At 45.4% G+C, this 27,046-nt stretch overlaps 1 protein-coding gene across 4 annotated transcripts in view; it reads left to right on the top strand.

Moving 5' to 3' along the window:
* Cnnm2 (cyclin and CBS domain divalent metal cation transport mediator 2) overlaps positions 1 to 27,046 on the top strand; it is a 122,174-nt gene that overhangs the window by 93,943 nt on the left and 1,185 nt on the right. Inside the window, exons 2-7 of one of the 4 annotated variants that reach the window (XM_042689344.1) lie at positions 2,191 to 2,334; positions 4,202 to 4,339; positions 6,358 to 6,527; positions 18,744 to 18,837; positions 22,270 to 22,335; positions 26,665 to 26,849. In XM_042689344.1, coding sequence (XP_042545278.1) covers positions 2,191 to 2,334; positions 4,202 to 4,339; positions 6,358 to 6,527; positions 18,744 to 18,837; positions 22,270 to 22,335; positions 26,665 to 26,849 — 797 coding nt within the window. Of the gene's footprint in view, positions 1 to 2,190; positions 2,335 to 4,201; positions 4,340 to 4,519; positions 5,624 to 6,357; positions 6,528 to 18,743; positions 18,838 to 22,269; positions 22,336 to 25,174; positions 25,254 to 26,664; positions 26,850 to 27,046 lie in introns of those variants that run through there. The other 3 variants (XM_042689346.1, XM_042689345.1, XM_042689347.1) reach the window with 3 other exon arrangements.

Here is a 27,046-nt window from a genome sequence, read left to right as displayed (position 1 = left end):
GTGGTAAGATAGAATTATGGGGTAATTGGGTGAAGAGTCTATAGGAGCACTATACTGTCTTTACAACTCTACTGTAAGTCTTTTTTTTTTAATTTAGAGAATTTATTTTGAAGTAATAAAAACTCCAGAATCTACTGTAAGTCTTAAACATTTCTTTAAAAAAATCCATTGTTGTTCTTTGTACTCTGAATGGATCATTTATGCATACATGATTTTGTAACATCATTACTGTATTCATTTAAAAAATACTGCTGCCAGGTGCTGATGGCTCACGCCTGGCTACTCAGGAGGCCGACATCTGATGATTGTAGTTTAAAGCCAGTCCAGTCAGGAAAGTCCATGAGATTCTTACCTCTAATTAACTACTAAAAAAAAAAAAGAAACAAAATAAGAACTAGAAGTGGAACTGTGGTTCAAGTGATAGAGTGCTAGCTTTGTGGCACAAAGGCTCAGGACAGCACCCAGGCCAAGTTCAAGCCCCAGGACCACACTGCTGCTAGCTGGGCTCTGGAGGCTCATACCTGTAATCCTAACTACTGAAGAGGCTGAGATCTGAGGACTGCTGTTTGGAGCCAGCCCAGGCAATAGTCTGTGAGACTCTTATCTCCAATTAACCACTCAAAAGTGTAAGTGGAGCTGTGGGTCAAAGTGGTAGAGTGATAGCTTTAAGTAAAAGAGCTCAAGGACAGTGTCCAGGCCCTGAGTTCAAGCCCTACCACCAAAATAAAAATAAGAATACTGCTTCACAAAATTTTGCAGTTCCTCAAAAAGTTGATGTCACAGTATGCAATATTTAAAAGCTGCATTTATTAATATCACCACCTTTTTAACTATTGAGAAGCTGTCAAGCTCATAGTGATAAGATACAACCTTCTCAGAATTCAAATTTTCTATTGGAATCTCAGTTTTTATCATTGATAGCAACTACTGCCCATGGTTTTCCTGCTCATTTTGTTCATTTTTGCAAAAGTGTCTGTGAAGTACCCACATCAAAATACTATAGTTTGGTCGTCATTCTTTCAAGTTCAAGTGTTCAGTGAGGCCTAGGATGTGCTTCAAGTGGTAGAGCACCTGGTTAGTAAGTTCAAACCCCAGTACCACTAACAAAAAGTGGCCTGGGCTGGGGGGGTAGGTCAGCAGTAGAGTGCTTGCCTTTCCCGGCATGTGTGAGGGCCCATGCCCAGCCCTGCAAAATGGAAAGAAAAATTGGCTGATAAACAAATGGCAACTCAGCCATACAAGTACCCTCCTTTCCTCAAGACAATTATTATACTTCAAAATCACAGAAGTGCTTATGGCCCATCCCTCTTTGTCAGGCGGATCATTAAAGGATGAAGTTTTAATGGTGTGAATGGTTTGTATTGCTTTATCAAGGACATTCTTCAGAGAAACAAACTCCGTTCTCTTACCATGTGTGCAGGGTGAACAGTGAGCATGGGTACCATGCCTGCCCATGACCTTGCCACTGGTGCCAAATAAGGCACGTTTGCACAAATACTAGCAGGAGCTGGTGGAGCTGATAGTGAAGACCAATACCACTTGAATATCCTTAGGAGAATGGTTTGGCCTCACCATTATCCTGGTGGTCCTGGGGATCCTGGAGGCCCACAGACAACCCTTGGTCAGTGGTGTGCTGCGCATGTCAAGCAACTTGATGATGTTCTGGCTCATTTTCATGCTTTCAATAGCTCAGGAAGCTTTTCCACACAGCTATGCTATTCTGCACCATTTTAAGAGGCTAAAACATAGTCTAATGAAATTTGGTAGCAAAATTTTGCTGCATAAACATTTGCTGTTACATTTTTATTTTTATTTTTATTTTTATATTTTTTGCTGGTCCTAGAGTTTGAACTCAGGGCCTGGGCACTGCCCCTGAGCTTCTTTTGCTTAAAGTTAATACTCTACCACTTGAGCCACAGTGCTCCTTCTTGGTTTTTCTGAGATGTTTATTGGAGATAAGAGTCTCTGCTGGGTGCTGGTGGCTCACGCCTGTAATCCTAGTTACTCAGGAGGCCGAGATCAGAGGATCATGGTTCAAAGGCAGCGGGGGCAGGAAAGGCCGGGAGACTCAGTCACCAGCACCCGCACTGTTTCTCCTTTCCTTTTTTTTTTTTTTTCCCACTAAAAATATATGACATGAAATTTGGGGAATCCAGAAAATCATGTTGTAAAACTTTCTTTTCTTTAAAGGTAAATCTCATCTGGCCATTGTGCAGCGGGTAAACAATGAAGGAGAAGGAGACCCATTTTATGAAGTTCTGGGAATTGTCACCTTAGAAGATGTGATTGAAGAAATCATCAAATCTGAGATCCTAGATGAAACAGATTTATACAGTGAGTAGTGTTGTCTGTATCATTTCCCCAGACCTTTGCTTTTCCCATCGTGATGGTTTCATGAGTCATCTGCTATTTCCCCCCTCGTTGGATACCTTTGTTTACAATTATCATGACAGGTGGAGGCTGGTATAGTCTCCCGTCTCTTCCAGCCTCTTCATCAAGGGCACCAAAGAGGCCAGTTCTGTGACTTCAAGTGACAGTATTCTTTTGACAATCCTGCTGCTTCTATCTCTGCTTATTCCTAGTCTGAATCATAGAACTTCTGCTCTTACATTGCTCTGTGCTAATTTGTTCTTCAATTTCTTTCTTTCTTTCTTTTTGTGCTGATACTGGGACTTGAACTCAGGTCCTCTTTCTCTTAGCTGGCTTTTGGGCTCAAGGATGGAACTCTACCACTTGAGCCTCACCTCCACTTCTGGCTATTTGCTGGTTAGTTGGAGATAATAGTCTTATAGATTTTCCTGATTGAGCTGGTTCAGATCTAAGTCCTCAGATCTCAGCCTCTTGGGTTGTGGTGCCTGGTTAGGTTTCAGGTATATTCTTTTTTTTTTTTTTTTTTTGGTCAGTCATGGGGCTTAAACTCTGGTCCTAAGCACTGTCCCTCAGCTCTTCAGCCTCATGGTTAGCATTCTACCACTTGAGCCACAGCACTACTTCCAGTTTTCTGGTGATTTATTGGAGATAAGAGTCTCCTGGCCTTACCTGCCCCAGCTGGCTTTGAACCACAATCCTTAGAGCTCAGCCTTCTGAGCAGCTAGGATTACAGGCATGAGCCACCAGCACCTGGCTAGGTATATTCTTGATCTCAATAGATCAGTAATGATGATGACAGCTGCTACCCTTAGAAAGCTATTTTTGTTTTGTATTGATTCACACTGGCTGATTCTCCAAATAATTTGAGACAGAAGTAAAATGTAAGGCAATGATTATCTTCTCCCTAGAACAGTCTAAAAATTTGTTTTTCCCTGGCAAGAATTTAAAGTGCAGGGATATGATTCTTGAGGAAAAAGAAGGCAATGGGGTCTTATCTTTAAACCAGTATTTTTTCCAGATCATTACTTTATCCCCCCAAATACTTGAAATAATGGTTTTGCTTGAGATACCATCTAGATTTGGGTTGGTACGCAACAACCCACAAGTGTCTACCAAATGATTTTGTATGCCCTGAAAGCTAAGAATGGCTTTTCTATTTTTAAATTATTGGGGGGGGGGAATCAAAAGAAGAATAATTTACTTTGTGACATGTAGACAGTAAGTGGAATTCCAATTTTCATGTCCATGTGTAAAGTTTCAGCGTGCTCATTCATTTACACTATCTGCTCTTTCTAAAAGGGAAGTGGAGTTCTTGCAATCGAAACTCTAGCCCACAGAGCCTAAAATATTTACTCTCTGGCCCTTTCCCCAGGAAATTTGCTCACCCCTGTAAGTCGATCGCTCGCTCTGTGTTTGCTTGACCTTGAGGATCTCATGGTCTGGAGCAGAAATGAAGCAAACATGATGAAGATAGTATTCTGTGAATGCATTCTTGTTTGTTTTGTGAGGGGTCTTGTTAGTGTGTTTATTTCCTTACAGCTGAGACTGTGGGGGTTGTTAAAGGTAGAGACAACTGCCTGCCGGGGCAGCCCCGTGTTGATTCTTCCCTAAATGCGTGGTGACATGGAGTGAGGAGACCACGCACGTGTGCGCTTTAGTCCCACCCAGTCTGCTGTAGGTTCCGTGGGGGCTTCTGTCCACTTCCCTCTTCCCATTTACATGTGGCATCTGAGACAGCTCCCACCCCCTTTCCAGTGGATTTCAGCTCTTCTCTCCCCAGAGAGCCCTGATCTAATGGATTGTGTTTTCTGATTTTCCCATTCCTCCTCAGCTGATAATAGAACGAAAAAGAAAGTGGCTCATCGTGAAAGAAAACAGGATTTTTCTGCCTTTAAGCAGACAGACAGTGAGATGAAGGTTAAAATATCACCGCAGCTTCTCCTGGCCATGCATCGTTTCCTAGCAACAGGCAAGTGTGCTTATCGCAGCTGGAGATCACCGCCAGCCCTGAGCCTTTCCTCACCGCTGCTGACTGGGGGGGCTGGGGATGGAGACTGGGAAATGGGGTAATAAGTAATGCCACTTTTGTGTTTTGTTTTTGTTTTCTTTTGTTTTGTTCTCTTTAAATTCTCTCCTCTCCTGTGTTCAGTGTCGGCATGGTCCCTCTGAGACACTTACCAGAGGTGGAGCAGTAACTTAAAATTGGTCTGAAGGTAAGGATGAATGTTAGTGCCACACTGCATGTGCACATAGGCCAGGTCATCTCCTTCCAGCTAAGGAGCTCCACGCCCTCCCTGGGAGGGCAGCTGGCGGAGTAGGCTGACAGGCACACCAGACACCACCTCGTTTGATTGGACAGTTGAGTAATTCTCTCTTCAGCTTGCCTTGGAAGAACACTTGGACATCAGTGGTCACACAGGCGCTATGATTTGCAAAGAAGATTAAAAACAAACAAAAGTAGATTTTGAGAATTAAATCCTTAACTCTTATGGCTTTGATGAAATGAGAGATTCTAAGGACTTTGACATGGATTTCATGGTGGCCTCTTCAGATCAGATTACTAACTTGGGTCCATTCCAGGAGGCAAATGTTCACATTATTTAAAGCCACCAGGCCAGCCGGCACTGACTGCTCCCGAGAGGTCAAGGTTGAATGGATTTAAGAGACTGACTAAACCCTCTCACATCCCACATGGCCTTGTAGGTGAAGGGTGAGCTCTGATGGCCAGGGGAAGTGTGAAAAAAATCTGAATGTACCCAGAGGCTTTTGTAGAAGACGTCTGTTTCCAGGATGGTCAGCCATTACCTGTCAACTGTATGCAGTGTACTTACAGTATTTTGCAAAGAAGGCTAACAGCGATCACGTGACCGGATGTTACCTACGCTTTCAGAACACATTTTCTGAGACATGGAAATGCTCACAGTTAATATTTATGCCATAGCAAAGTATCCATGACTTAGTGGAAAGTGGGGGAAAGCCAGAATGTAAAAGCGTTAAGATTATAGTGACGATTTTGTGTGTCATGCACACACATGCACACAGACACACAAGCCTGGGCAAAGCACTGGAAAGAAATACTCACCAAATTGTTCCGAATGGTTATCCAAGTGGTTGGCTCATAGATCATTTTTTATTTTCTTTATATTTTCTGTATTTTCCAAAATTTCTGCAATGTACTGTCTTATTTCATTATTGGAAAAAGTCACAGAAGTGAATGCAGAATTTATAGCTTCCTATAGAGCATCACATTTTTTTAAAAAAAATAAAAAAAGTGATACCTGTAACTTGCTTATTATTCTTTTCCTAATTCTGAGACGATTGTTCCTCATCAAGGAAGAACCACACATTAAACCTGAATGTTATCCTACTCTGCCTCTGAGCAATCATAAAGTCCACTTCTCCAATAGCACCCTCAGTCCGTAATCTTGATTTTTTTGTTATTTTCAATAAAGTTACTACCATTGTAAATGCTGACCAACATTCCATTTTTGTTGGCAAGTTGGAGTGCATGTTGATGTGTGCACGGCCTTGCTTTTATTCCACATCTCTCCCTCAGTGGTCCCTGGAATTTGTCAGGCTAGCGGAGAACGAGAGGCGTCTGCACCGGTACTAACCCACCATCAGCGCTTCCACCGTGGCTTCCTCCCTTGCCTGTTGTTGGGCAGCCAGGCTGTGGTGGCTTGTTGGAGGGTGTCCTGGCGCTCAAGGACCCTGTTGCTGGTTGGTTTCCATTTCCATCAGTTGGAAACGTAGAGCACACTTTTATGAGACTGATGCCAATGACAGGTTGAAATGATTTTTTAAAAAGGAACAAATGCAAGCATTCAGCATTTTCTGATTTCTCCCAGGTAATCTGTCCCCAGTGGATCAGCACATGGAAGTCTCGTGCACCCAGGTTCTATTCATATGACCCGAATACCTTAATAACTAGCATGATTTTTTTCCATCCGTTTGAAGTGTAATGTCAAGTTGTGTTTATGTCTATAGAAGTAGAAGCATTTAGCCCATCCCAGATGTCAGAGAAGATCCTTCTAAGGCTGCTAAAGCACCCCAATGTCATCCAGGAACTGAAGTATGATGAGAAGAACAAGAAAGCCCCAGAGTACTACCTCTACCAGCGAAACAAACCTGTAGACTACTTCGTTCTCATTCTGCAGGTCAGAGGAATTATTCAACCGTTGTCTTTTCAGCTCAGAGAAGGCCTGGTTTAGGTGAATGGGCCTTAGCTTGCCTTATAAGGGGAGAATTTTCTCTCTCTGTTTTCATAGTGGTGACTCGATTATAAAATGATGTCATTAATTATTTTGATTTCTAATACTGAAAGGTGCACAGTGATGGCTGAGGGGCTGAGCCCATGCGAGAATGATGAATGTGGTTGTTCACATTTTTGAAGAATTTGGGGAGGTGCTTATTCTTGTCCAGTCGTGGGTGTTTGAAATTTCTTGTCATAGGTTTCTGGTTCCTTTCTGTATCATTTTTGTTCCCATCCCTTGTTAGGACTCTTACATTAGCACCGTTCTTAGTATTAACATAGCACTCACTGTCATGTTTATTCCTGGTTACTAATTAGACCTTGAAGAGGAACTGATAAAGTAATGACAGGACCTTGAGAAGATAGCAGATGATTTCTTCTCACTAAAGTGATGTAATCCCATGCCCGGGACCGGAAGGTCATTCATTGTGGACCCTCTCTGGGGCTTTCCACTTGAGACCTTATATCACCTTGAAATACATTTATTTTGGTCAGTCATGGGGCTTGAACTTGGATCCTGGGTGCTGTTCCTTTGGCTCAAGACTAGTGCTCTACTTTGAGTCACAGCTCCACTTTCAGTTTTCTGGTGGTTAATTGGAAATAAGAATCTTGTGGTCTGTCTTGCCTGGGCTGGCTTTGGACTGCAGTCCTCAGGTCTCAGCTTCCTGAGCAGCTAGGATTGCAGGCCACCAGCGCCCGGCTCGCTTTGATGAATTAACAGGTGCTATCGTCAGATCAACAGAGCATTACAATGAAGGTAATCCTGCTCTCAGATACTTCTTGTACTTCTTTATTGAGGAACTGCTTTTTCAGGAAATCTGAGTTTATATTACTACCAGAATACTAGCTCTTAAACTTTCTCATATTTCTTGTTTACTCCTAAGTGGAGGTATCATTTCAAGAGTATAATTAGTAGTTGGTAGGCCCTAAAATTTACATGAGTCTAGCAAGACCCTAGTTATCTAACTGAATTAAGAAAGTTATTCTTATTTGAAAATAACTAGCTGAGGGTGGTGGCTCACACCTGTAATCCCAGCTATTTAGGAGATAGAGATCAGGAGAATTACAGTTCAAGGTTAGCCCAGGCAAAATGTTAGCCAAATCCCCATCTCAGCCAATGTCTGGACAAGATTGTGCATGCTGTCATCCCAGTTAAACATGAAGAATAAAGAGGAGGATTAAGGTCCAGGCCAGCCCAAACAAAAAATACCAGGATGTTATTCAAAAAAATAAAGCACTAGGTGCCAGTGGCTCTCGCCTGTGATCCTAGTTCCTCAGGAGGCTGAGATCTGAGGATTGCAGTTCAAAGCCAGTCCAGGAAGGAAAGTCCATGAGACTCTAATCTCCAATAAACTACCAAAAACCCGAAAAGCCCAGAAGTGGGGCTCTGTCCCAAGTGGTAAAGTGCTAGCCTTGAACAAAAAGCTCAGAGGCAGTGCCCAGGCCCTGAGTTCAAGTACCAAGACCAGCACAAAAGAAATGAAAAGAAACAGAACAAAAGAAAGGAAAGGAAGGAAGGAAACAAGCAAGCAAGCAAGCAAAAAGGACTGTTGTATGACTCAAATAGTAGAGTGCCCGCCTAGCAAGCAAGCACAAGGCCCCAAGTTCAAACCCCAGTACCAAGGAAAGAAACAACATTATTCTTCTCAGGTGTGAATGTTCAGGTACTGACAGGTTTGCATTCTTGTAGGACCTCTGTGTGTGTGTGTGTGTGTGTGTGTGTGTGTGTGTGTGTGTGTGTGTGTGTGTGTGTGTGTGTGTGTGTGTGTGTGGTATTCTTGTGTCTGGAAATGAGTGAAGGTATAACTGATCATATCATCCCACTTGCTTATAGGTTTCTTAGAGACTTCTGTCTCCAGCCTTACTAATCACAACCTTACTATGATTCTTCTATTAACTCTAGTCTTATTTGATAGCTTTGTTTTCTTTGAAAATACATAAGCTCAAAACTCTGAAGATACCAAAGGGAGTTTATTTTATTGTTTGAAATGAGGGGTTTGTAAGAGAGCTGAATGTGACTCTTCTGTAAGCCTAGAGAAACTGAATTGCATTAAAAACTTTCTTAGGAATTGTGTGGACTGAGATTGTTGAATTACTGGGCTGTTGGCGTGGCGCAGATGGCTAGGCATGGCCTAGCGAGCTCAAGGCCCTAAGTTCAAACCCTTGTACTGTTCCCTCCAAGAGAAAGAAAGGAAGAAGGAAAGAGAGAAAGAGAAAGGAAGGAAAGTAAGGAAGGAAAGAATGAAGGAAGGAAGGAAAACAAAGAAAGAAAAGAAGAGAGAGAGAAGACTTCAATTGCCTGAGTTATATGATTAGTGGTATTTAATTGTGACTCAGTAATGCTCTATTGATCTATAATAAGAAAGCCATGGGTCTTAAAATAAATGTTAGAGAACAGGGACCTTATATGTTCTCCAATTTCAAGACAGTCTTTTAACTACAGATACTTTTTTGATGTCATTTGTAACTGTGTAACTCTATCTGAAGACCTTTTCATGTTAGATAGTTATATCAGGGTCCATAGTTTGTTGAGCTGATGTGTGGGAGTTTTATAAATAGTGTGTGTGTCTGATAAACAGGCCTGTGGAGGTATTGAAATGCTGGAGTTTGGCAAAAGTCATGTTCTTGCAGACTAGCCAATTACCCAAGGTACCCAGAGAATAACAGAGTGAAATACCATGACACCTCCATCAATCTGGTGCAGTTCTTATCATGTGCCAAGTACATTCCACCCTACAGTTTTGCACTGCAACCCTGGGAATTCAGGCAGCCTGTACAGCCTGCTTCCATCTCTTCAGGAACGTGGAGTCAGCAGTCCTTGCCCTCCCTGCCCAGCCTCAGTGCAGCTAAACTCCTTACCTAGCTGATCTTGGGTAGAGAAGTGTGTGTGTGTGTGTGTGTGTGTGTGTGTGTGTGTGTGTGTGTGTGTGTGTGTGTGTGTGTGTGTGTGTGTGAATTGTGCCAGTACTGGGGCCTCAAGCTCTTGCTCACCTTTTTCACTCAAGGCTGGCATTTTATCACATCTACCACATCTTTACTTCAGGCTTTTTACTCATTAATTTGGAATAAAGTCTTTTTGACTTCTCTGCTCAGGCTGATTTTGAACCTCTGTCCTTCTGATCTTAGTCTCCTGGGTAGCTAGGATCACAGGTCCCAGCCACCAGTGCCCAACTTCAAAATGTATCTTTTAAAGTGAAATAAACATGGCCAATGAAAACAGCACAATAAATCATGACAAAAATTGGTTCTACATGTCTTGTGTGTATGTGTATGTGTGTGTATATGTGTGTGTAGAAATTGAAAGGAATATAATTTTGTTAGAATTATTTTTCCACCATCATAAGAAAAGACCAAGAAAAAATTATACAATGGTTTTAAATTGTATAACTAAAGCCAAAGAAATCCCTTTTAAAAAATTATTAAATGACTCATAAAGATTAGGCACTTAGGGCTGGGAAGGTGGCTCAGTGGTAGAGCGCTTGCCTTGCGTGCATGAGGCCCTGGGTTTGATTCCTCAGCACCACATGAGCAGAAAAAGCCGGAAGTGGTGCTGTGGCTCAAATGGTAGAGTGCCAGCCTTGAGCTGAAGAGCGAGGGACAGCACCCAGGCCCAGAGCTCAGGCCCCATGACTGGCAAAAAAAAAAAAAAAAAAAATAGGCACTTATATTTTATCCCAGTGTATATTCTAGTGATAGAAAAAGAGAAATGTCATCAATCTCTGCATAGATATTAAGGAAACTAAATCAGCAATAAAGAGTAGATGATTAAAAAATCACTAAGCCAGATTAAAATTGTGATAACCTCTCTTCCTCAGGTTTTTATGTAACGTACAGAACTTTGCATATAATATGTTCTCTTTTGAGTGAAAGAAAAGCTGCACCTGTCTGTGTGGGAAGTTTCTCAGGTAGTTACTCAAGAACCTGACCATCGTTCCCACCCCAGGCAAGGCTTAGGCTGGCGATGGAGCAGGTGGAAGTCTTTCTTGCTGACACAGTTTGAATTCCTCACCACAGTTGCGTGCTACCTCTTTAAATAATTATAAAAATACAACTGATAGTCAATTAGAACCCTAAATAGCAACTGAGTTAAGGCGAGAATAAACAGAATATATTGAAATATATAGTATTATAAAATACTTTTTTTGTTGTTGTTGTTGTTAGTCATGGGGCTTGAACGCTGGGTCTGAGCACTGTCCCTCAGCTCTTCAGCTCAAGGCAAGTGCTCTACCACTTAAGCTATAGCTCCACTTCCATAAAATACTTTCAAGATAATATATTTACTATAAACACCCAAGTGTTTGTTTCTCTAAGTACTCAAATAAAAAGATAGAGAACTAAAATTATCTTCAGAAAAAATAAACAATAAACTAAAGCCAAACAAATTAGTAAAAATTATTAGAAAAATAAACTGAAAAATGAGATACTGGTAGGGTGGCCTAAGTAGTGGCCCTGAATTCAAATTTTAGTATTGTCAAAAAAGGAAAAGAAAAAGGAAAGAAAAGTCTTACAATCCATAAATAAATTAATATTTGGGTCTTTCAAGAAATTAACAAAATTACTGGGTGTCAGTGCTTCATGCCTATAATCCACGCTGCTCAGGAGGCTGAGATCTAAGGATTAAGGTTAGAAGCCAACCCAGGCTGGAAAGTCCATGAGACTCTTATCTGCAATTAAGCTCCAGAAAAGCCAGAAGTAGGACTGTAGCTCAAGTGTAGAGTGCTAGTCTTGAGCACATAGACAGAACTTGGTCCTGAGTTCAAGCTCCAACACACACACACACAACTCTCTCCTCTCTCTTTCTCCCCCCAAAGTTAACAAGGTCAGTGTTTTCTTGACATAATTAATATAATTAAAACAAAGGAAGAAAAAAAATGAGACCAAGTCCCTCCCTCCCTTGCTGTGTACACAAAAGCATCTGGAATAAAGGATTTGATGGGAGAAAATCCAAACTTTAAAGAGAGTATACTTTTTTCCTCATATAATAGGACATGATGACTGTCAAATATATTCTTTAAAGGCTTTTAGGGGCTTGATAAGATTATGGGCTAATCACACTCATCAACCTTGATACTGAATTTCTAAATAAAAAAAAAAAAAAATCCAACCAGACACCGGTGGCTCATGCTTGTAATCCTAGCTAATCAGGAAGCTGAGATCTGAGGATCATGGTTCAAAGCCAGCCTAGGCAGAAAAGTCCCTGTGAGACTCTTATCTCCAATAAACCACAAGAAAACCAGAAATGGCACTGTGGCTCAAATTGGTAGAGCACTAGCCTGGAGAGAAAAAGCTCAGGGACAGTGCCCAGGCCCTGAGTTCAAGCCCCACAACCAAAAAAAAAAAAAAAAAAATCAACCAAGAGTAGCAGCTGGTTGTTGTGACTGTAACTGAATTCGCTTTATTTTAGAATGAAGGGCTAGTTTAACATAAAGACAAGAGGAAAATGTCTTCATTAGTAAACTAGTAAGGAAAAGTCAGTAAAAAAGGCAATAAAGTTAATACATTCACTGTTTTGTTCCATTTTTTTGTAACTACGAACTCTGTGACATTTCCACGCTTGCATTTCTGTGTGGTGATCACATCCACCGTCCCCTCCGCCCTCCCTTCCTCACCCCTGCCCACCTTTCCCCATCCCCCTGCTCCTTCCCACTCAATTCCCCTCTACTGCCATATTCTATTTTTAAGTTTCCACTTAAGAAGAAAAAAATAAAGCAGCTACTCTTGGTTTTAAAAACAAATCTTTTGTCAGTCATGGGGCTTGAACTCTGGGACTGGGCACTATCCCTGAGGTCTTCAGCTCAAGGCAAGTACTCTACCAATTGAGCCACAGTGCCACTTCTGGTTTTCTGGTGGTTTATTGGAAATAAGAGTCTCATGGACTTTCCTGCCTGGTCTGGCTTTGAACCGGGATCCTCCAATCTCAGCTTCCTGAGTAGCTAGGATTACAGGTGTGAGCCACTAGTGCCCGGCCAAATCTATATTTTTAAACAAGCCATAAAAAAAATTAAAAAATAATCCCTGCGCACACACTATAAGATGAGTGCTGATGGCTATGCCTGGGTCACCAGGAGGCTAAGATGTGAGGACTGTGGTTTGAAGTCAGCCTGGACAGAAAAGTCTGTGAGACTTATCTCCTATTTAGCAAGGAAAAGCCACATGACTCAAAGGGTAGAGCCCCAGTCTTGAGTAAAAAGCCCAGCAAGAGCACAAGGCCCTGAGTTCAAGTCCCTATATAGACTACAAAAAATTATATATGCACAGTAATTATAACTGCCATAAATTCTTTTCTTTTTTATTTTGTCGGTTGTGGGGCCTGAACTCTGGGCCTGGGCGCTGCCCCTCAGCTCTTCAGCTCAAGGCTAGCACTCTACCACTTGAGCCATAGTACCACTTCTGGCTTTTTCTGCATATGTAGTGCTGAGGAATCGAACCCAGGGCCTCATGCATGCAAGGCAAGCTCTCCACCACTGAGCCACCTTCCCAGCCCTATAAATTCTTAAGTAGGATTATTGTAGTTTTGTTTTTGAAGTCCTGGGGTTTGAACTCAGAGCTTTGTGCTTGATAGGCAATACCCTTATCACTTGAGCTTTATTTATTTATTTATTTACATGAGCTTTTTTTCTTTATTTATTTTGGTCCAGTCGTGGGGCCTGAACTCTGGGCCTGGGCACTGTCCCTCAGCTCTTCAGCTCAAGGCTAGAGCTCTACCCCTTGAGCCACGGTGCCACTTCCGGCTTTTTTGTTTTTTGCTTATGTGCTGCTGAGGAATCGAACCCAGGGCCTCAGGCATGCAAGGCAAGCGCTCTACCACTGAGCCACCTTCCCAGCCCTACATGAGCTATTTTTAAGATGAAGTCTCACTTTCTTCCTGGGCTAGTGTAGACTTCAGTTCTCCTGTTTGCACTTCCCTGTGATGACAGGCGTGCCCCTATACCCAGTCATTTTGCTTTCCTCCTATTTTAGAGTCACAAGTACACATCACTCTATTGATGAGATTGAATGGTGGGGTCAGGATGTCCCATTAAATAACGAATCTGCTGTCTTGAGATAATATATGCCCTTTCAAGAAAAAAATTAATTAGATACCCAGCAATAAACCTATTTTAAAAAATCATACGACTTAAGTGTATATAAAGATAAAGCTAGGTACAATTTACTTTTGCTAGAACTCTTCTTCACAACTACAAATCAAGACACCTTTGCAGGTCAGCGTTGAATGCTAAATGTGGAGAGGATCATGTTGGTCCATCTGGACATGCCACTCACCAGCATGGCGGCCCTGGATGACGCAGGCCCGGATGCCTGACAGATCGGAGCTCTGAATGCTGGCTTCCAGTGGGCGTGACTGAGCTGCTGTGTGAGGCTCCTTCCCCTCTAGCTCCCTGCTTCTCATGACTTCCTCGTAGTGTGCACAGGACTCCCCAGGGATCTTGTGAAGTGCAATACCAAGGTGCTGTGGTTGTTAACACACCCAGTTGGTGGAGTCCCAGGCTTAGCCCCAGGGGCCGGAGGAGTGCGCTGAGCCTCCGCATGCTGGGTTGCGCCCAGGTAGTCAGTCCACACGGGCAGCAGCACTTGGTCAGAAGACCGTCAGTCAAATGGCTGAAAACATGGTTAAACTAATTTTTAAGCATCAACACTGCTTTTTTTCTTTGTTAAGGCAAACACTTAGGAAGTTAACCTGCAGAATCGGAAGCCTCCGTCTGCAGCTTCTATGAGAAAGGCCAGGACTGGAGAGAGCTAGTTATGGGAGGCATGCCCACATCTCTGGGTGGCACGTCTTCTCTTGTGGGCACGGCTGCTGAGCTGCTTGCTTGCTCATTCTTACAACTGGCGTTCTACCACCTGAGCCACACCTCCAGTCCTGCTTTTGATTTTTTTAAAAAAAGAAATGAAGTTGCATGAGTTTTTCTGCCTGGGCTGGCCTTGAACCACAGTTTTTCAGATCTAAATCTCCTAAGTAGCCAGGATGACAAGCATCCAGCTTAGTTACCTCTTTTCTGATGCCAAGCCCCACTGAATGCTTTGTGGTGGTGATCTAAAAACAAAAGCCACACAGAGCACAGGGGCCAGCAGCTTCTGTGGGCAGTGGTCTTTCCCACAGTGACCTCAGTGTTATTTACCCTGTGGACAGGTAGGCCATGCCAGCTAGGACAGCATAAATCCCTTTGAGGGGACCAAGAATGGTACTCGGCTGTAGCGCACGTAGTGGGCTATAGCGAGTACTCAGAGACTGGAGGAGAGTGAGAGAGTGAACTGAACCCTTCATGTAGAGGGAAGGCAGATTCTGTGCTGGAATTCTGGCTCAGAAAGCCCGTGTGTCCTTGGGGTACCCTGGGGGTCTGTCATGTCCTGTGATAACTTTTTCTTAGTGACGTGATTGGGTAAATTTATGACTATTCCATAAGTAAAATCATTCCTTCTATGGAAAGAGTTATCTGAGCAGACGTGATTGATTTTAATCCAGGCAGGTCACCCCCTCACAGCGTGGGCTTATTTGAAAATGGTCTCGCTTTGGAGCCTGACACTCAGATGTGTTTGCTGAGGGTCTCTATGCCTGCCTGTCAGAAGGGCTTAGCGTTCATGGAAGGCTTGTGGGGCCAGGTGGGCTTCAGACTTCTGGCACCTGTGCAATCTTCGAATGCTGGGATTGCAGGAACACTGTCATCCAGAGAGATCTTGTAAGTAGAGTGAATGAAAGCAGTGCAGTGAGTCCCGAGTCTTCAGTAGCTTGAGGTGAAATAGCAAAAGAAAGTTCCAGCGAGCATTGATCACGAGGCTCTATGGGTTCCATTTGAAGACCTGTTTGTTATGCTGAAATTAATGCTTTTTGTCAAAAAAGGGATTGAGATATCTGAAACAGTGTTAACCACAGACAATGAAAAAATGTCCCCAGAGCCTGTGGCTCTGGGCTGGTCAGCATCTAGGACAGCTGGTTCCCCTGGGGTCCGGCCTGAAGGACACAGGAGATGTTCGCTGAGATGGCTTTTGTCTTAGGCTCTGAATCCTCCTACAGCTGTGCTGCTTTGATCAGCAGACTCCCAACCCCTGTGCCTTTGCGTCCCCACCCCCACCCCCACAAGGACCTAGGACAGCCCATTTCCAGAGTGAGGCTGGTGTTTGCTGACAGCCAGAAATTCTGACTCCGCTACTGCAGCCTCCAGGTGTGCCCGTGCCCCTGAGCACCTACAAGTGCCCACTCCTGCGTACACCTCACATTCCCTTTCAGTGTGAGGCCCTGAGGCATTTGCCCACTGCACAGAGTTCAGGAGGAGACAGTGCTCTATCCACTCGTGATTACTGACTACAGACATTATATTTGCAGAAAGTGTGTATGTACATGCTCACTACTCAAACCCATGGGTCAGTCCAGGAATGGATGGCTACGAGACTGAGGAGACGGGTGTCCTCGGGCATACTGCCCATCCCCAGCTCACACTGGCTCTTTCCTGCCAGCCAAGACTTTTTCTTTCTTTCTTTCTTTTTTTGCCAGTCCTGGGCTTGAACGCAGGGCTTGGGCTCTGTCCCTGAGCCTTTCTGTGCTCAAGGCTAGCGCTCTACCACTTGAGCTATGTGGTACTGAGGAATCCAACCCAGGGCTTCATGCATGCTAGGCAAGCACTCTACCACTAAGCCACATTCCCAGCCCACCAGCCTGGACTTTTGTTCCCCACTTACACCTCTCTCCCCCACCCTGATTTTGTGCCCGGTATCCTGAGCCCCCTTTGCTTGGCCTGTCCCCCACCCCTTGACCCGCAGGAGGTGGGTACCTCCTCTGTTAGACAGGGGCCAGCCTGCTTCCTGCTCTGCCAACAGTGCTACAGTCCCACTTCCGTCTTCCCTGCGAGATGGAAGTCTCCCGTGGGCCCTGTGACCTCCCCGTCCCGGCCTCAGCACCAGCGCTGCCATCCTGAGCATTCCTGATGCCACCAAACTCCCCTCCCCCGGTTTCTGGGGGTGAAGCCGCTTCGCTTCTGCAGATTTTCCCCCCACCCCATTTTTGTTTCTGCTCATCTCCTCCTCTTGGTCATGGGGTACACACTATCCTTTCTCTCCCCATTTCTTTCCACTCGCTACCCACCCCCACCGCGTCTGTCTTCAGTTCTGAACTTCCCCTGACTTTGTTCCTCCACCTCAGCCCTCGGAGCCCTGCAGAAGGCCTTGCTCTGCGCTGGAATTCGTCTCTCTCCATTCCCATCACCGGCTCAGCTCCTATCCTGACCTTTCCATCGCCGTCACAGGATGCTCAGCGTCAGCCGCCCTGTGACTTCATAGTCCTCCTACCCCTCGCTCCTCTCTCTCTACCTGTCACACTGATTCCTCACCATGCTTTCTCATGAAACCTGTGGCTTCTACCCCAGCCTGCTCTAGATCCCCCCCATCCTGAAGCCCTAAAACTGCAGGCCTTACCCCCAAGCTGTTCCAGGAGCCCCGAGGTGCCAGCTGCTGTCACCCCCTTCCAGACCTCCCTTCACACCACTCCCTTCTGGTTCTAGCCAACCCCGCGCAGCCTCGACATGGATCCTTGGGCAGGGAGGGCTCAGCACCTTCTTGTTTGCAAATTTGTGTAGAAGTATGAGCAGAAGGCTAGAGGTGCGGCTCTGTGGTGGGACTGCCTAGCATGTGTGAGGCTCTGGATTCAGCCCCTTTGTTGCTCAATTAATAAATAGAAAGTGGAAGGAAGGGAGGTGAAGGGAGGTTGGTTGATTTTAAGTTCCTTTAAAGTGAAAAATTATTTAGGGCTGGTAAAAGAACCTACTACTTAGGCTGGGTGAAGGGAAGCCTAAAATAGAGGTGTAGATCGTTTGGAGAAGCAAGCTGAGAAAGGAAATGGAGAATTTCGCATAGGATAACTCAATTGGGAGCAGGCAGAAGGATGGGCTTGTACCAGTAGGTGGCGCTGTGCAATGCATTGGCTGATGGTGGTTCTTTGGTCACTGAGTCTTTCTGAGCTCCTCTCCTGATTTCTAAGGGGATGATTATGAATGCTGTGAGCAGTAAATGAATTCTGAAACACTGTGCAGCGTTAGCACAGTTCCTTCTCTTGCTATTTGCCTCTCCCTTGTGAAGGGCGTTCTAGAGAGGCGCCCTCTCCCTGTAGAGGCCCCAACAGGTGCTGTAAGCAAGAGCCCTGCTGACCCTCCAGTGGGAAATCTGAACATGAAACACTTGCAGGAATGCAGCAATAGACCAGAAAACGCATGTTAGCACCCACTGTGGAGGAGGATGGCAGGGTGGCAGGGCCGGACAAGGCAGCCTGTCCTAGGAGTGCTGATGGAGGAGAGGTGGCCGACCAGTGAGAGGAGGGAAGAAGGGGCAGCTGGGTGCAGATGGGGAGGTGTGTTCTGAATAAGGGAGCTTTCGCCAGTGCCCACGGCAGACCGTGAGAGGGCCCAGGAGCCTGGTGCCTTTAGGAGCCTGGGCTAGATGGTCACTACTTGGTCAGGGCGTCGGGTGTGTGGGTTTGTGGCATGAAATGAGTTCGCTCTTGTCTGTCTGTTCCATGGCCACAAATGATGCTGACCCTTGACCCTGCTTCTGACCCAATTCAGCTTTTGCAGAATAGCTCAGGCAACCATCACTGAATGCCTGCTCTGTATTTGTCTCACTGAGGTTGTGTTGTTGTTTTTTAGTGCTGGTACTAGGGCTTGAACTCAGGGCCTGGGTGCTGTCCTTTAGCTTTTTCTCTCTACCACAGGAGCCATAGCTCCACTTCTGGATTTTTGCTGGTTAATTGGAGATAAGAGTCTCATAGACTTTTTTTTTGCCCAGGTTAGTTTTGAATTATGGTCCTCAGATTTCAACCTCCTGAGTAGCTAGCATTACAGATGTGAGCCAGTTACTCTTTTTATTACTGGAGGACTCCCCTTGAACCTGAGAGCTAAGGATGCTGGAAGTGTCAGACATTCCCTTTTATTTCATCCATATAGCCAGTCAAACCAAGTTTCCTGTTGGAGATGAACTGGTTTGCCTCTTTACACAGGCTAGCTTATTTGAAGCTTTGGGCATCCTTGGAATTGTTGGGAGAGGATTGAGGAATGAGTCTGGGGAAGGATCACATTTGGTATAGCTGTGCAGACTGGCTTCTGCATTTACACTGAAAATTCCTTCTTTTTTTCTGCAGGGAAAAGTGGAAGTAGAAGCTGGGAAAGAAGGTATGAAGTTTGAAGCGAGTGCTTTTTCATACTATGGTGTAATGGCCCTCACAGCCTCTCCAGGTGAGCTTGGTTCTCTGCCTCTGAGGACAGGGCACACTTTAGGAAACTGTCTTCATCTGTCAGCTTATTTATTTATTTTTTGAACTTTCAATCAATGTACATCATATACAAAACTATACATATACACAGACAAATACAGATGTGTACTTATGACTACACATCTCCTTAAGTTTTCACATAATGGACATAGCCCTGTAAATAAGCAGCCAGAAGGAGAAGCAGAGTAACACCAGCCCTCCCCTCCCATTTTCCCCTGTCACTGTTCCCCAAAAGTAACCACTGCATCTTCTTGGACTTTATAGAAATGGATTTACACAGAATACATCACTGAGTCTGGCCTCTCCCTCAGCACCGTGCTTGCCAGCCATCTGTATTGTGTGGTGTTACATTCTGTTTCCTCTCACTACAGTGCAGTGGTGTACATGTGAATGCCATGCTGTGTTGATCCTTTCTGTTGATGATAGACATTGGGCAGTTTCCTGTTTGAGGCTACTATGGCAGATGGCCATGCACATTCCCGTACCTGGGGTTGGTGGGCACATGTATGTTTCTGTTGGTGGTTCGGGTGTGTGTACCCTTCACCTTTGGCAGACCCTGCTCAGTTGTCTGCCATCCAGCACTTGAGTCTCAAATATGAGCTGTTGTGGAGTTTTCCTTAGGACCTGCAGCCTGATCTCCTTACCTGGAGAGCTGGCCTCTAAGGGTGGGTGTGCCCCGGGGGACTGACTGTTCTCTGAGTGGAAGATGCCAAGATGCCAGCAAGGTGCTCTAGAAGGAGTGCAAACCACACCTGTTGTTCCCTTAGCCTGGGGACTTCAATGTCTCTAGGCCTTTGCTTACCTTACCCTGGTAGCAGCAGGTCAGACAGGTAAATGGAGGTGCTACAGTGCCACCTTGTGGCCAAAATACCAAAGGGCATGCCATGCTAGGAAACATAACCAATCCCTAATCTAGCTACTTTACCACCTTATAGGGTGGTGACCCTATGAGGGATGTGACCCCAGGGATGTGCAGTGAGAAAGTCAATGAACTGTCAAGACTTCTTACATTTTAAACCTGTTTCACCCAAGATCGATCTTCTCACTCTCCAGTGTAGATATCGGAGTTCTGTGCCCACAGAAGCCCCATTGTCCAGGGCAGCCCAACACTTAGAACAAACCTGGGCCCCGACCTGCTATAAATTTAAAGATGATTTTCCATTTCCACTGCTTATAACACTGGAGAAGGGGGAACTTTGTAACCAGGCCCAGGAAGACCCAGACCACAGCCTCAGTTCCGTTACATGCAGATTGCATAACACCAAGAAGAGCCCTTGGATTCCTCCTTATTAGGAGTGTATAAAGCTGGGTGTTCATAGCTCAAGCCGGGTGCTGATGGCTCACACCTGTAATCCTAGCAATTTAGGAGGCTGAGTCTAAGGATCGCGGTTCAAAGCCAGCCTCAGCAAGAAATCTGTAAGACTTATCTACAATTAACTACCAAAAGGCTGTAAGTGGCGCTGTGGCTCAAGTGGTAGAGAGCTAACTTTGAGCAAAAAAGCTCAGTTGGCTAGGCACTGATGTCTCACTCCTGCAATCCTAGCTACTCAGGAGGCTGAGATCTGAGGATCGCAGTTCAAAGCCAGCCCAGGAAGGAAAATCCATGAGACACTTATCTCCAATTAACCACCAGAAAACCAGAAGTGGCACTGTGGCTCAAGTGGTAGAGCACTCACCTTGAGCTGAATAGCTCAGAACAGCGCTCAGGCCCCAAGTTCAAGCCCCAAGACCGATTAAAAAAAAAAAAAAAAGCTCAGTTGACAGCACCCAGACCCTGAGTCCATGCCCCAGAACTGGCATACATTCACACCCACAAAGTATATAAAACACATGTTGTAATCCCAGCTACTCAGGAGGCTGAGACAGGAGGACATTGTTTTGAGGATAACATAAACATAAAAGTCTCCATCTCTAAAATAACTGGCAAAAAGTTGGGTTAGAGATATGACTGAAGTGATAGAGCACCAGCTGAAAAGCAAGCTAAGCAGGTGAAAGGCTGAGTTTTAAATCCTGCTGCTGGCACAAGACAAAATAAAAAACCAGACAAATGTAAGAAAAACCATTGTCTAGCAAAAAAGTATTATAGTTGTAACTGTTTTGGTAACCTGCTTGAAATTAGACCCACGTTAGAACCAGATCTATAAGATGGTAACTTATCCACTTGTATTGATAATGAGTTTTTTGGCTTTGTTTCATTTTGCAGTTTGAACTTAGGGCTTTGTACTTGCTAAGCAAGCACTCTACCACTTGAGCCACTCTGCCAGGCATTTTTGTGTTGGTTATTTTTTGAGATAGGGTGCATGCTCAGGCCACTCTGTTCTACCATCCTATTATTTGTGCGTCCTCGTGTCTCTCAGATCACAGACGCATCCCACAATGCTCAGACACAGCCATGGTATGACTCTCTGGAACTTTTTCACCTGATCTGCTCTTGGACTACACTCTTGAGCTGCCTCCTAAGTGATTACTAGTTCTTTAAACCTAAGTATTATCTCAATTAATATTGAACTGCAGTGAGAGGACCAGTCCCCTTGGGAGACGGAAGTAAGGAGTGGCCCTTCTCTGGGAAGCCGAGGGCTAGCTGCGGCTTCCTGCTCCTCCTTTGGGGCTGCCCATAAAGAAGCACAAGCTCATTCATGGCATCTCCACGTGGTGTTTACTCCAAAGCCAAATGCTTTATTTCCCTTTACAACTAGGATCTGAGATTCTGTGGTTTAACATTGAAAGGTGCAACCGCACAGGTGTCCATTTCTGCTTATGAAGCTTAGTTGGATAGCCAGAAAACCTGACTCCTGACCAGCATTGCCTGGCATGGGAGTTGTCCTGAGTGGGGCCACAGCTCCCTTCGAGTCAGCAGGGAAGTCAGTGAGCTTGGCCAGCCAAACTCAGGGAATCTCGACACGACATTTCCCTTTACTTTTGCAGTTCATAATCATTTCAAAGCAATTCGATGCGTCACGTAAAAATGTAATGTCAATGTCCTGGAGAACGTGTTGGTTGCCACTAATGGGAGCACTGCCTGTTGGGCAGAGAATGAGTGTTGGGGGAGTGGCTTGTGTCATGGTCTTAGACCAGGTAGGAGTTGAGTTCCCCTTTTGCGTGGCTATTTGTGATTAGATCCTTAAGAAGAACACATTTTGGAGCTGTGAACCCAATGGGTATTCATGGCTTAGGAACATTCTAGGCTAGTAATAGCTTATGAGTGGGATTTCCCCAGCTGTGGCCACTCTGTCCCGCTCTTCCTGGAAATGGTGTGCGTACTTTTGTAGCTTCTAGAATGTCACTTCTGGGATGGAAGGCTTACATGGGTAAAACAGGTCTAGCTCCTGTCCCTGGTATGCAGAGATCTTCTGCCTTTCAATATGGTCTCACCCTGTTTTTCTCCATTTTTCAGTTCCTTTGTCCCTGTCTCGTACCTTTGTTGTCAGCAGAGCAGAGTTGTTAGCCGCAGGCTCTCCAGGTAACTCTGCATGTTTCTTTTTCTTAATTCCCCTGATTGCCAATCCTTGACCCCACAGGAGCCTGGCCGGCCAGGTCCACGCCTTCTATTTGGATAAGACTGTGAGCCCTAAAACTCTTTAAGATTCTCTCTGACATATCAGCGAATTTTAAGATTCTCTGACATAAGAGAAAGCTCTCCAGGAAAGCATAAGCTACCGCAGGTGCAAGGAAGGATTTAGAAAGTTGAGGAGGAATTGTGGGACATGAGCAATGGTGAGCGAGAGAGAGAGAGAGAGAGAGAGAGAGAGAGAGAGAGAGAGAGAGAGAGAGAGAGAGAGAGGAGGGGGGGAGGGAGGAAAGAATGGCTGTCCCAGATGATGAGGGCCTCTACCCAACCCACCTGCACCACTCACCTGGAACTGTCAGCCAAAGGAGGTGGCTGCAGAGGGTCTTTTTCTGACCTTAGCAAGCATGGGGTAGGGAGTTTGCAGGGACGCTGAGGGCCTCAAAACCTGAGACTAGAATATACTCATCTTTTGTAGAAAGCGTTTGGCCAAAAGCCTGAAGGGCTATGAACTTTTCCTAGCAAGCAAAAGAAGAAAATAGCCCTCCACAGAGGCTGACAGCCTTCCTGCCTCTTGGTCTTTCTGCAGCCTCCATGTGCACGGGGACATGCATTTCTGTCCTCCACCAGACAGGTTCCCCCCCTCCGCCTCCTCCCCCCTCCCCCACTTGCCCCTGTCTCTTTTTTCAAGTTAACTGTGCGCATTCCTAACCAGCTGCTGATAACCATGGTGCAGGAGAGTTCGCCGTGCCTCGCTAATATGCCCCTTTGTGCAAAAGAAAGGGGAAGCACTAATCTTTCTTTAATTAAAATCGCCGGGCTTTCCTATTACAGAACTACTTTTCTGTATTGATTTAGTGTAATACAGCTTATGTTTCTAAACCTGACTGATGAAATTTGCATTTCTTAATTTAGTTTCAGTGAAACTATATCATGCTGACAGTAGGCAAGTCTAGTCTTAGAGGGGAATTCATGTCCCTCAAACCTTTGCTTTTAAAGTTAGGGATGTTTGAGGGGTAAGAGAGTTTATTGGAATCCAACCAGCCAGCAGAATACATGTGTATGTACACACATACATATACATACATGCTGTGCATGCATGGGCTTATATGCTCTTCCCCCATTGTATTTGCTTGTATCTGCTTCCTATTTAAGCTGGGCGCTGGTGGCGCATGCCTGTAATCCTAGCTACTCAGGAGGTGGGGCTCAGGACCACAATTCAAGTCCAGCCTGGACAGACAAAGCTGAGAGACTCTTATCTCCAATGAACCAGTGAAAAGCCATAAATGGAAGCAAAGCTCAAGTAGTAGAACACCAGCTTTGAGCAAAAAAGCTAAGCCAGAGCTTGAAGCCCATAAAACAAACAAACAAACAAAAAAGCTCTAGTTTCTACTTTAAAACGCCAAGATGCTGAAGTAGCTGACTTTGGATTTGTATTTTACACTCCCCATTGAATGGAGAAATGTCTTCGCTCTGCCTGCTGCAGCTGATCCTGTAATCACCGTCTGCTTTGCTGCGTCTCGCCCACAGGCGTGGCCGTGAGAGGCTGTCTCACTCATGGGGGACAGATTCAACCGGTCATTTCCAGCCTCTTCTGGAAGGTGCATTTTGGCTGGAGACTGGGAATGAATACCTGTCAAAAGGAAAGGGTTTCTAGGCAGGATGCATAAAATAAGGTAGGACAAAAAGCAGGGGGAAAAAATAGACAAGCAGTGCTAAGGTGGCAGAGAGGAATCAAACCAGAGTTTTCTTATTATCGTCATAAAATCTTGATCCATAAATTTGGCAACCATGTAGGAGCTGAGCTGGTGGCGGGCAGTGCATTGAAGCCCCGGGGTGTGTCCCCCACCCGCCATGCTGGAGACCTGCCGTACTGGAGATGGGGTCCTACAAAACAGAGGGGGCTGCTCCAGGCTGTGATTTCCAGCAGTGGTCTTCTGGCAAGGGAAAGACGCGCCAGCTGGGGACCCAGCATGCAGGGCCCTCACGTGCCAAGCAACAGAGACCCTCTGGTTTCTTTCTCTTAAACCTTCACATTTGAACATGTAGAAGTCAAATAAACACTGTTCGAAGTTATTAGGAGAAATGGTGATGGGATTTGTGGCTGACCCCTAGAGGAGCAGTGGCCTTGCTTGCTTCTAGGAACTGATGGATCTGCCCTGGCGGGGGGAGGGGAAGGGCCGAGGGGATATTATCGCCCTGGGAAAAGGCCTGGCCTCCTGGGGCGGGCACATACATGGTGGCTGGATTTGGAAGGACGCTCACAGGAAGGAATAGAAAAGGTTAGCAAGAACTGAGGGCTGGTGGTTCATGCCAGCCCAGGCAGGAAAGTCTGAGAGACTCTTATCTCCAGTAAACCACCAGAAAACTGGAAGTGGCACTGTGGCTCAAGTGGTAGAGCACTCGCCTTGAGCTGAAGAACTCAGGGACAGCGCCCAGGCCCAGAGTTCAAGTCCCACGACCAACAAAAAAAAGAAAGAGAGACAGAGACAGAAAGAAAGACAGAAAGACAGACAGACAGAAAGAAAAGAAAGAAAGAAAAAGAAAGGAAGGAAGGAAGGAAAGAAAGAGAAAGAAAAGGTTAGCAAGGTGCATTTCTGGGCCATGTGCTGGGTATCAGATGCTGCACTAAGCACTCCACGTTATCTTATTTTGAACCCTCAGACCTTATGAGGTAGGTGTGCACTTTGTCGATAAGGAATTTGTAGCTTAGCAAAGCTGGGTCACCTGTTCAAAGTTCCCTTGTGCTAAATATACAACACAGATCAATTATTACTGTGCCTTGTTCTCTTAGGAAATAAGCAAAAGCAACTAGAGGAACTGTCACTCAGAGTTTAATTTTGACTAGCAGTGGAAAACTAGTTCATAAAATGACAGATGTAGACACGAAAGTTGTGAGAAATTAAATTCATCATCTGAGAGTCCTAGAGTACTGATGTTTTGGCCCTAGTGTTCTATTTTATTTTTAAATTCAGAGTTTCTTTAAATAAAGTAAATCTCACTAGTAGTATTCTCATCGTTAGGTAGTTGTACAAAGGGATTTCAATTCAACATGTCAGTTTGGAGTACAATCATTCTCCCTGCATCTCTCCCAACTCCACCCATCCTCTCAATTTCCCTGGCTCCATTCTACATACGAACATCAGATATTATGACTTTATCCTCTCACCCTTCCTCTCTCCACTCATCTGTCCCCTCCCCTTGGCTGCGTTGTGTGTTGAGAGGGACACTTACCGTATGGGGTTTCGATGGCATTGGGGGAGGGGGAGCTGATGGCTGGTGATACATGTGAAGAGTAGCTGAGAGACAGCCCTCAGGAGAACACAACACTGCAAATGCTTAAGCAGAGGGACGCCTGCTGCGCAAGCTGCATGGTGGTACTCATGGAATGGAAGGGACACTGGACTGTCACGTGAAGTTAGGGAAGTAGACTCTGAATGACACTAGGCTGCTATCGATGGATATGACCAATATGCTGGCTACGCTGTGGGAGAATGTTTACTCCTGTGACGTTACACAGTTCAGGACCTGTATGGTGTGGGCACCTTGTTTATATCTGTGCAAGAGGGTTGTTTATAAAAGACAAAAAAATGGAACTAGGTGCCAGTGGCTCATACCTGTAATCCTAGCTAGTCAGAAGACTGAGATCTTGAGGATTGACGTTCAAAGCCAGTCCAGGTAGAAAAAGTTGTGTGATTGAGTCTGTCTCCAGTTTACCAGTAAAATGTGGACTGGAGATGTGGTTCCAGTGATTAAAGCGCCAGCCAAACAAATGCAAGACCCTGAACACAAACATTAAGGGCCTACAATGAGCCGGGCGCGGGTGGCTCATGCCTGTCATCCTAGCTGCTCAGGAGGCTGAGATCTGAGGATCGCGGTTCAAAGCCAGCCCGGGCAGGAAAGTCTGTGGGACTCAGCTCCAATTAACCACCAGAAAACCAGAAATGGTGCTGTAGAGCCAGGAGCCTCAGATGCAGCACAGCTCCTTTCACTGTCTCACTGAAGAGACGCAGGTTCTTGGCATCTCCTTGCGGCCCCATAGCCCCACGCACAGTGAAGGCCCTCCCAGAGCAGAGCCGTAGGCTGCCTGCATCATGGCCAAGACCAATGTACACTGTTGCTGGCGACAGGACAGGGTGTGTGCTGGGCATGTGTGAGATGGCCCCACATGGCCAGCTGCGTGGCTGACCGGGCTGTGTGCTGATTATTATTTTTCATTTGAAAAAAAAAGAAACAGCTCACTATTGGCTATAGCATTTCAAAGGGGGTTTCTTCCTTTTGTAGGTGAAAATAAGTCCCCTCCTCGCCCGTGTGGCCTGAATCACTCAGACTCTCTGAGTCGAAGTGACCGGATCGACGCGATGCCCCCCTCGCTGGGGAGCAGCAATAACCAGCTCAACTCTTCCTTCCTGCAAGTCTACATCCCCGACTACTCGGTGCGGGCCCTTTCTGACTTGCAGTTTGTCAAGGTAAGTGGAGAGAGGGTGGCTTGGCTGGACTCAGTAGGTAGGTAGATGGCCCACTGGCCCTCCAGGCCCTCCTCTCCGTTTATCCTCCATTGCTGGGATGTCACCAGGGGGCGCTGTCCCCATCAGCTGGGTCCAGGACTCAGGCTGGGAAGCACAGGGTTTTCTTGACTCAGAGGTCCAATGAGCAGCCTTTGGAA

The sequence above is a fragment of the Dipodomys spectabilis genome, unplaced genomic scaffold, assembly GCF_019054845.1.
Source record: "Dipodomys spectabilis isolate Male_0828 unplaced genomic scaffold, ASM1905484v1 ptg000125l, whole genome shotgun sequence".
Lineage (NCBI taxonomy): Eukaryota > Metazoa > Chordata > Mammalia > Rodentia > Heteromyidae > Dipodomys > Dipodomys spectabilis.
The sequence above is the reverse complement of the archived record's forward strand: the minus strand, read 5'-3'. Positions and strand labels throughout refer to the sequence as shown.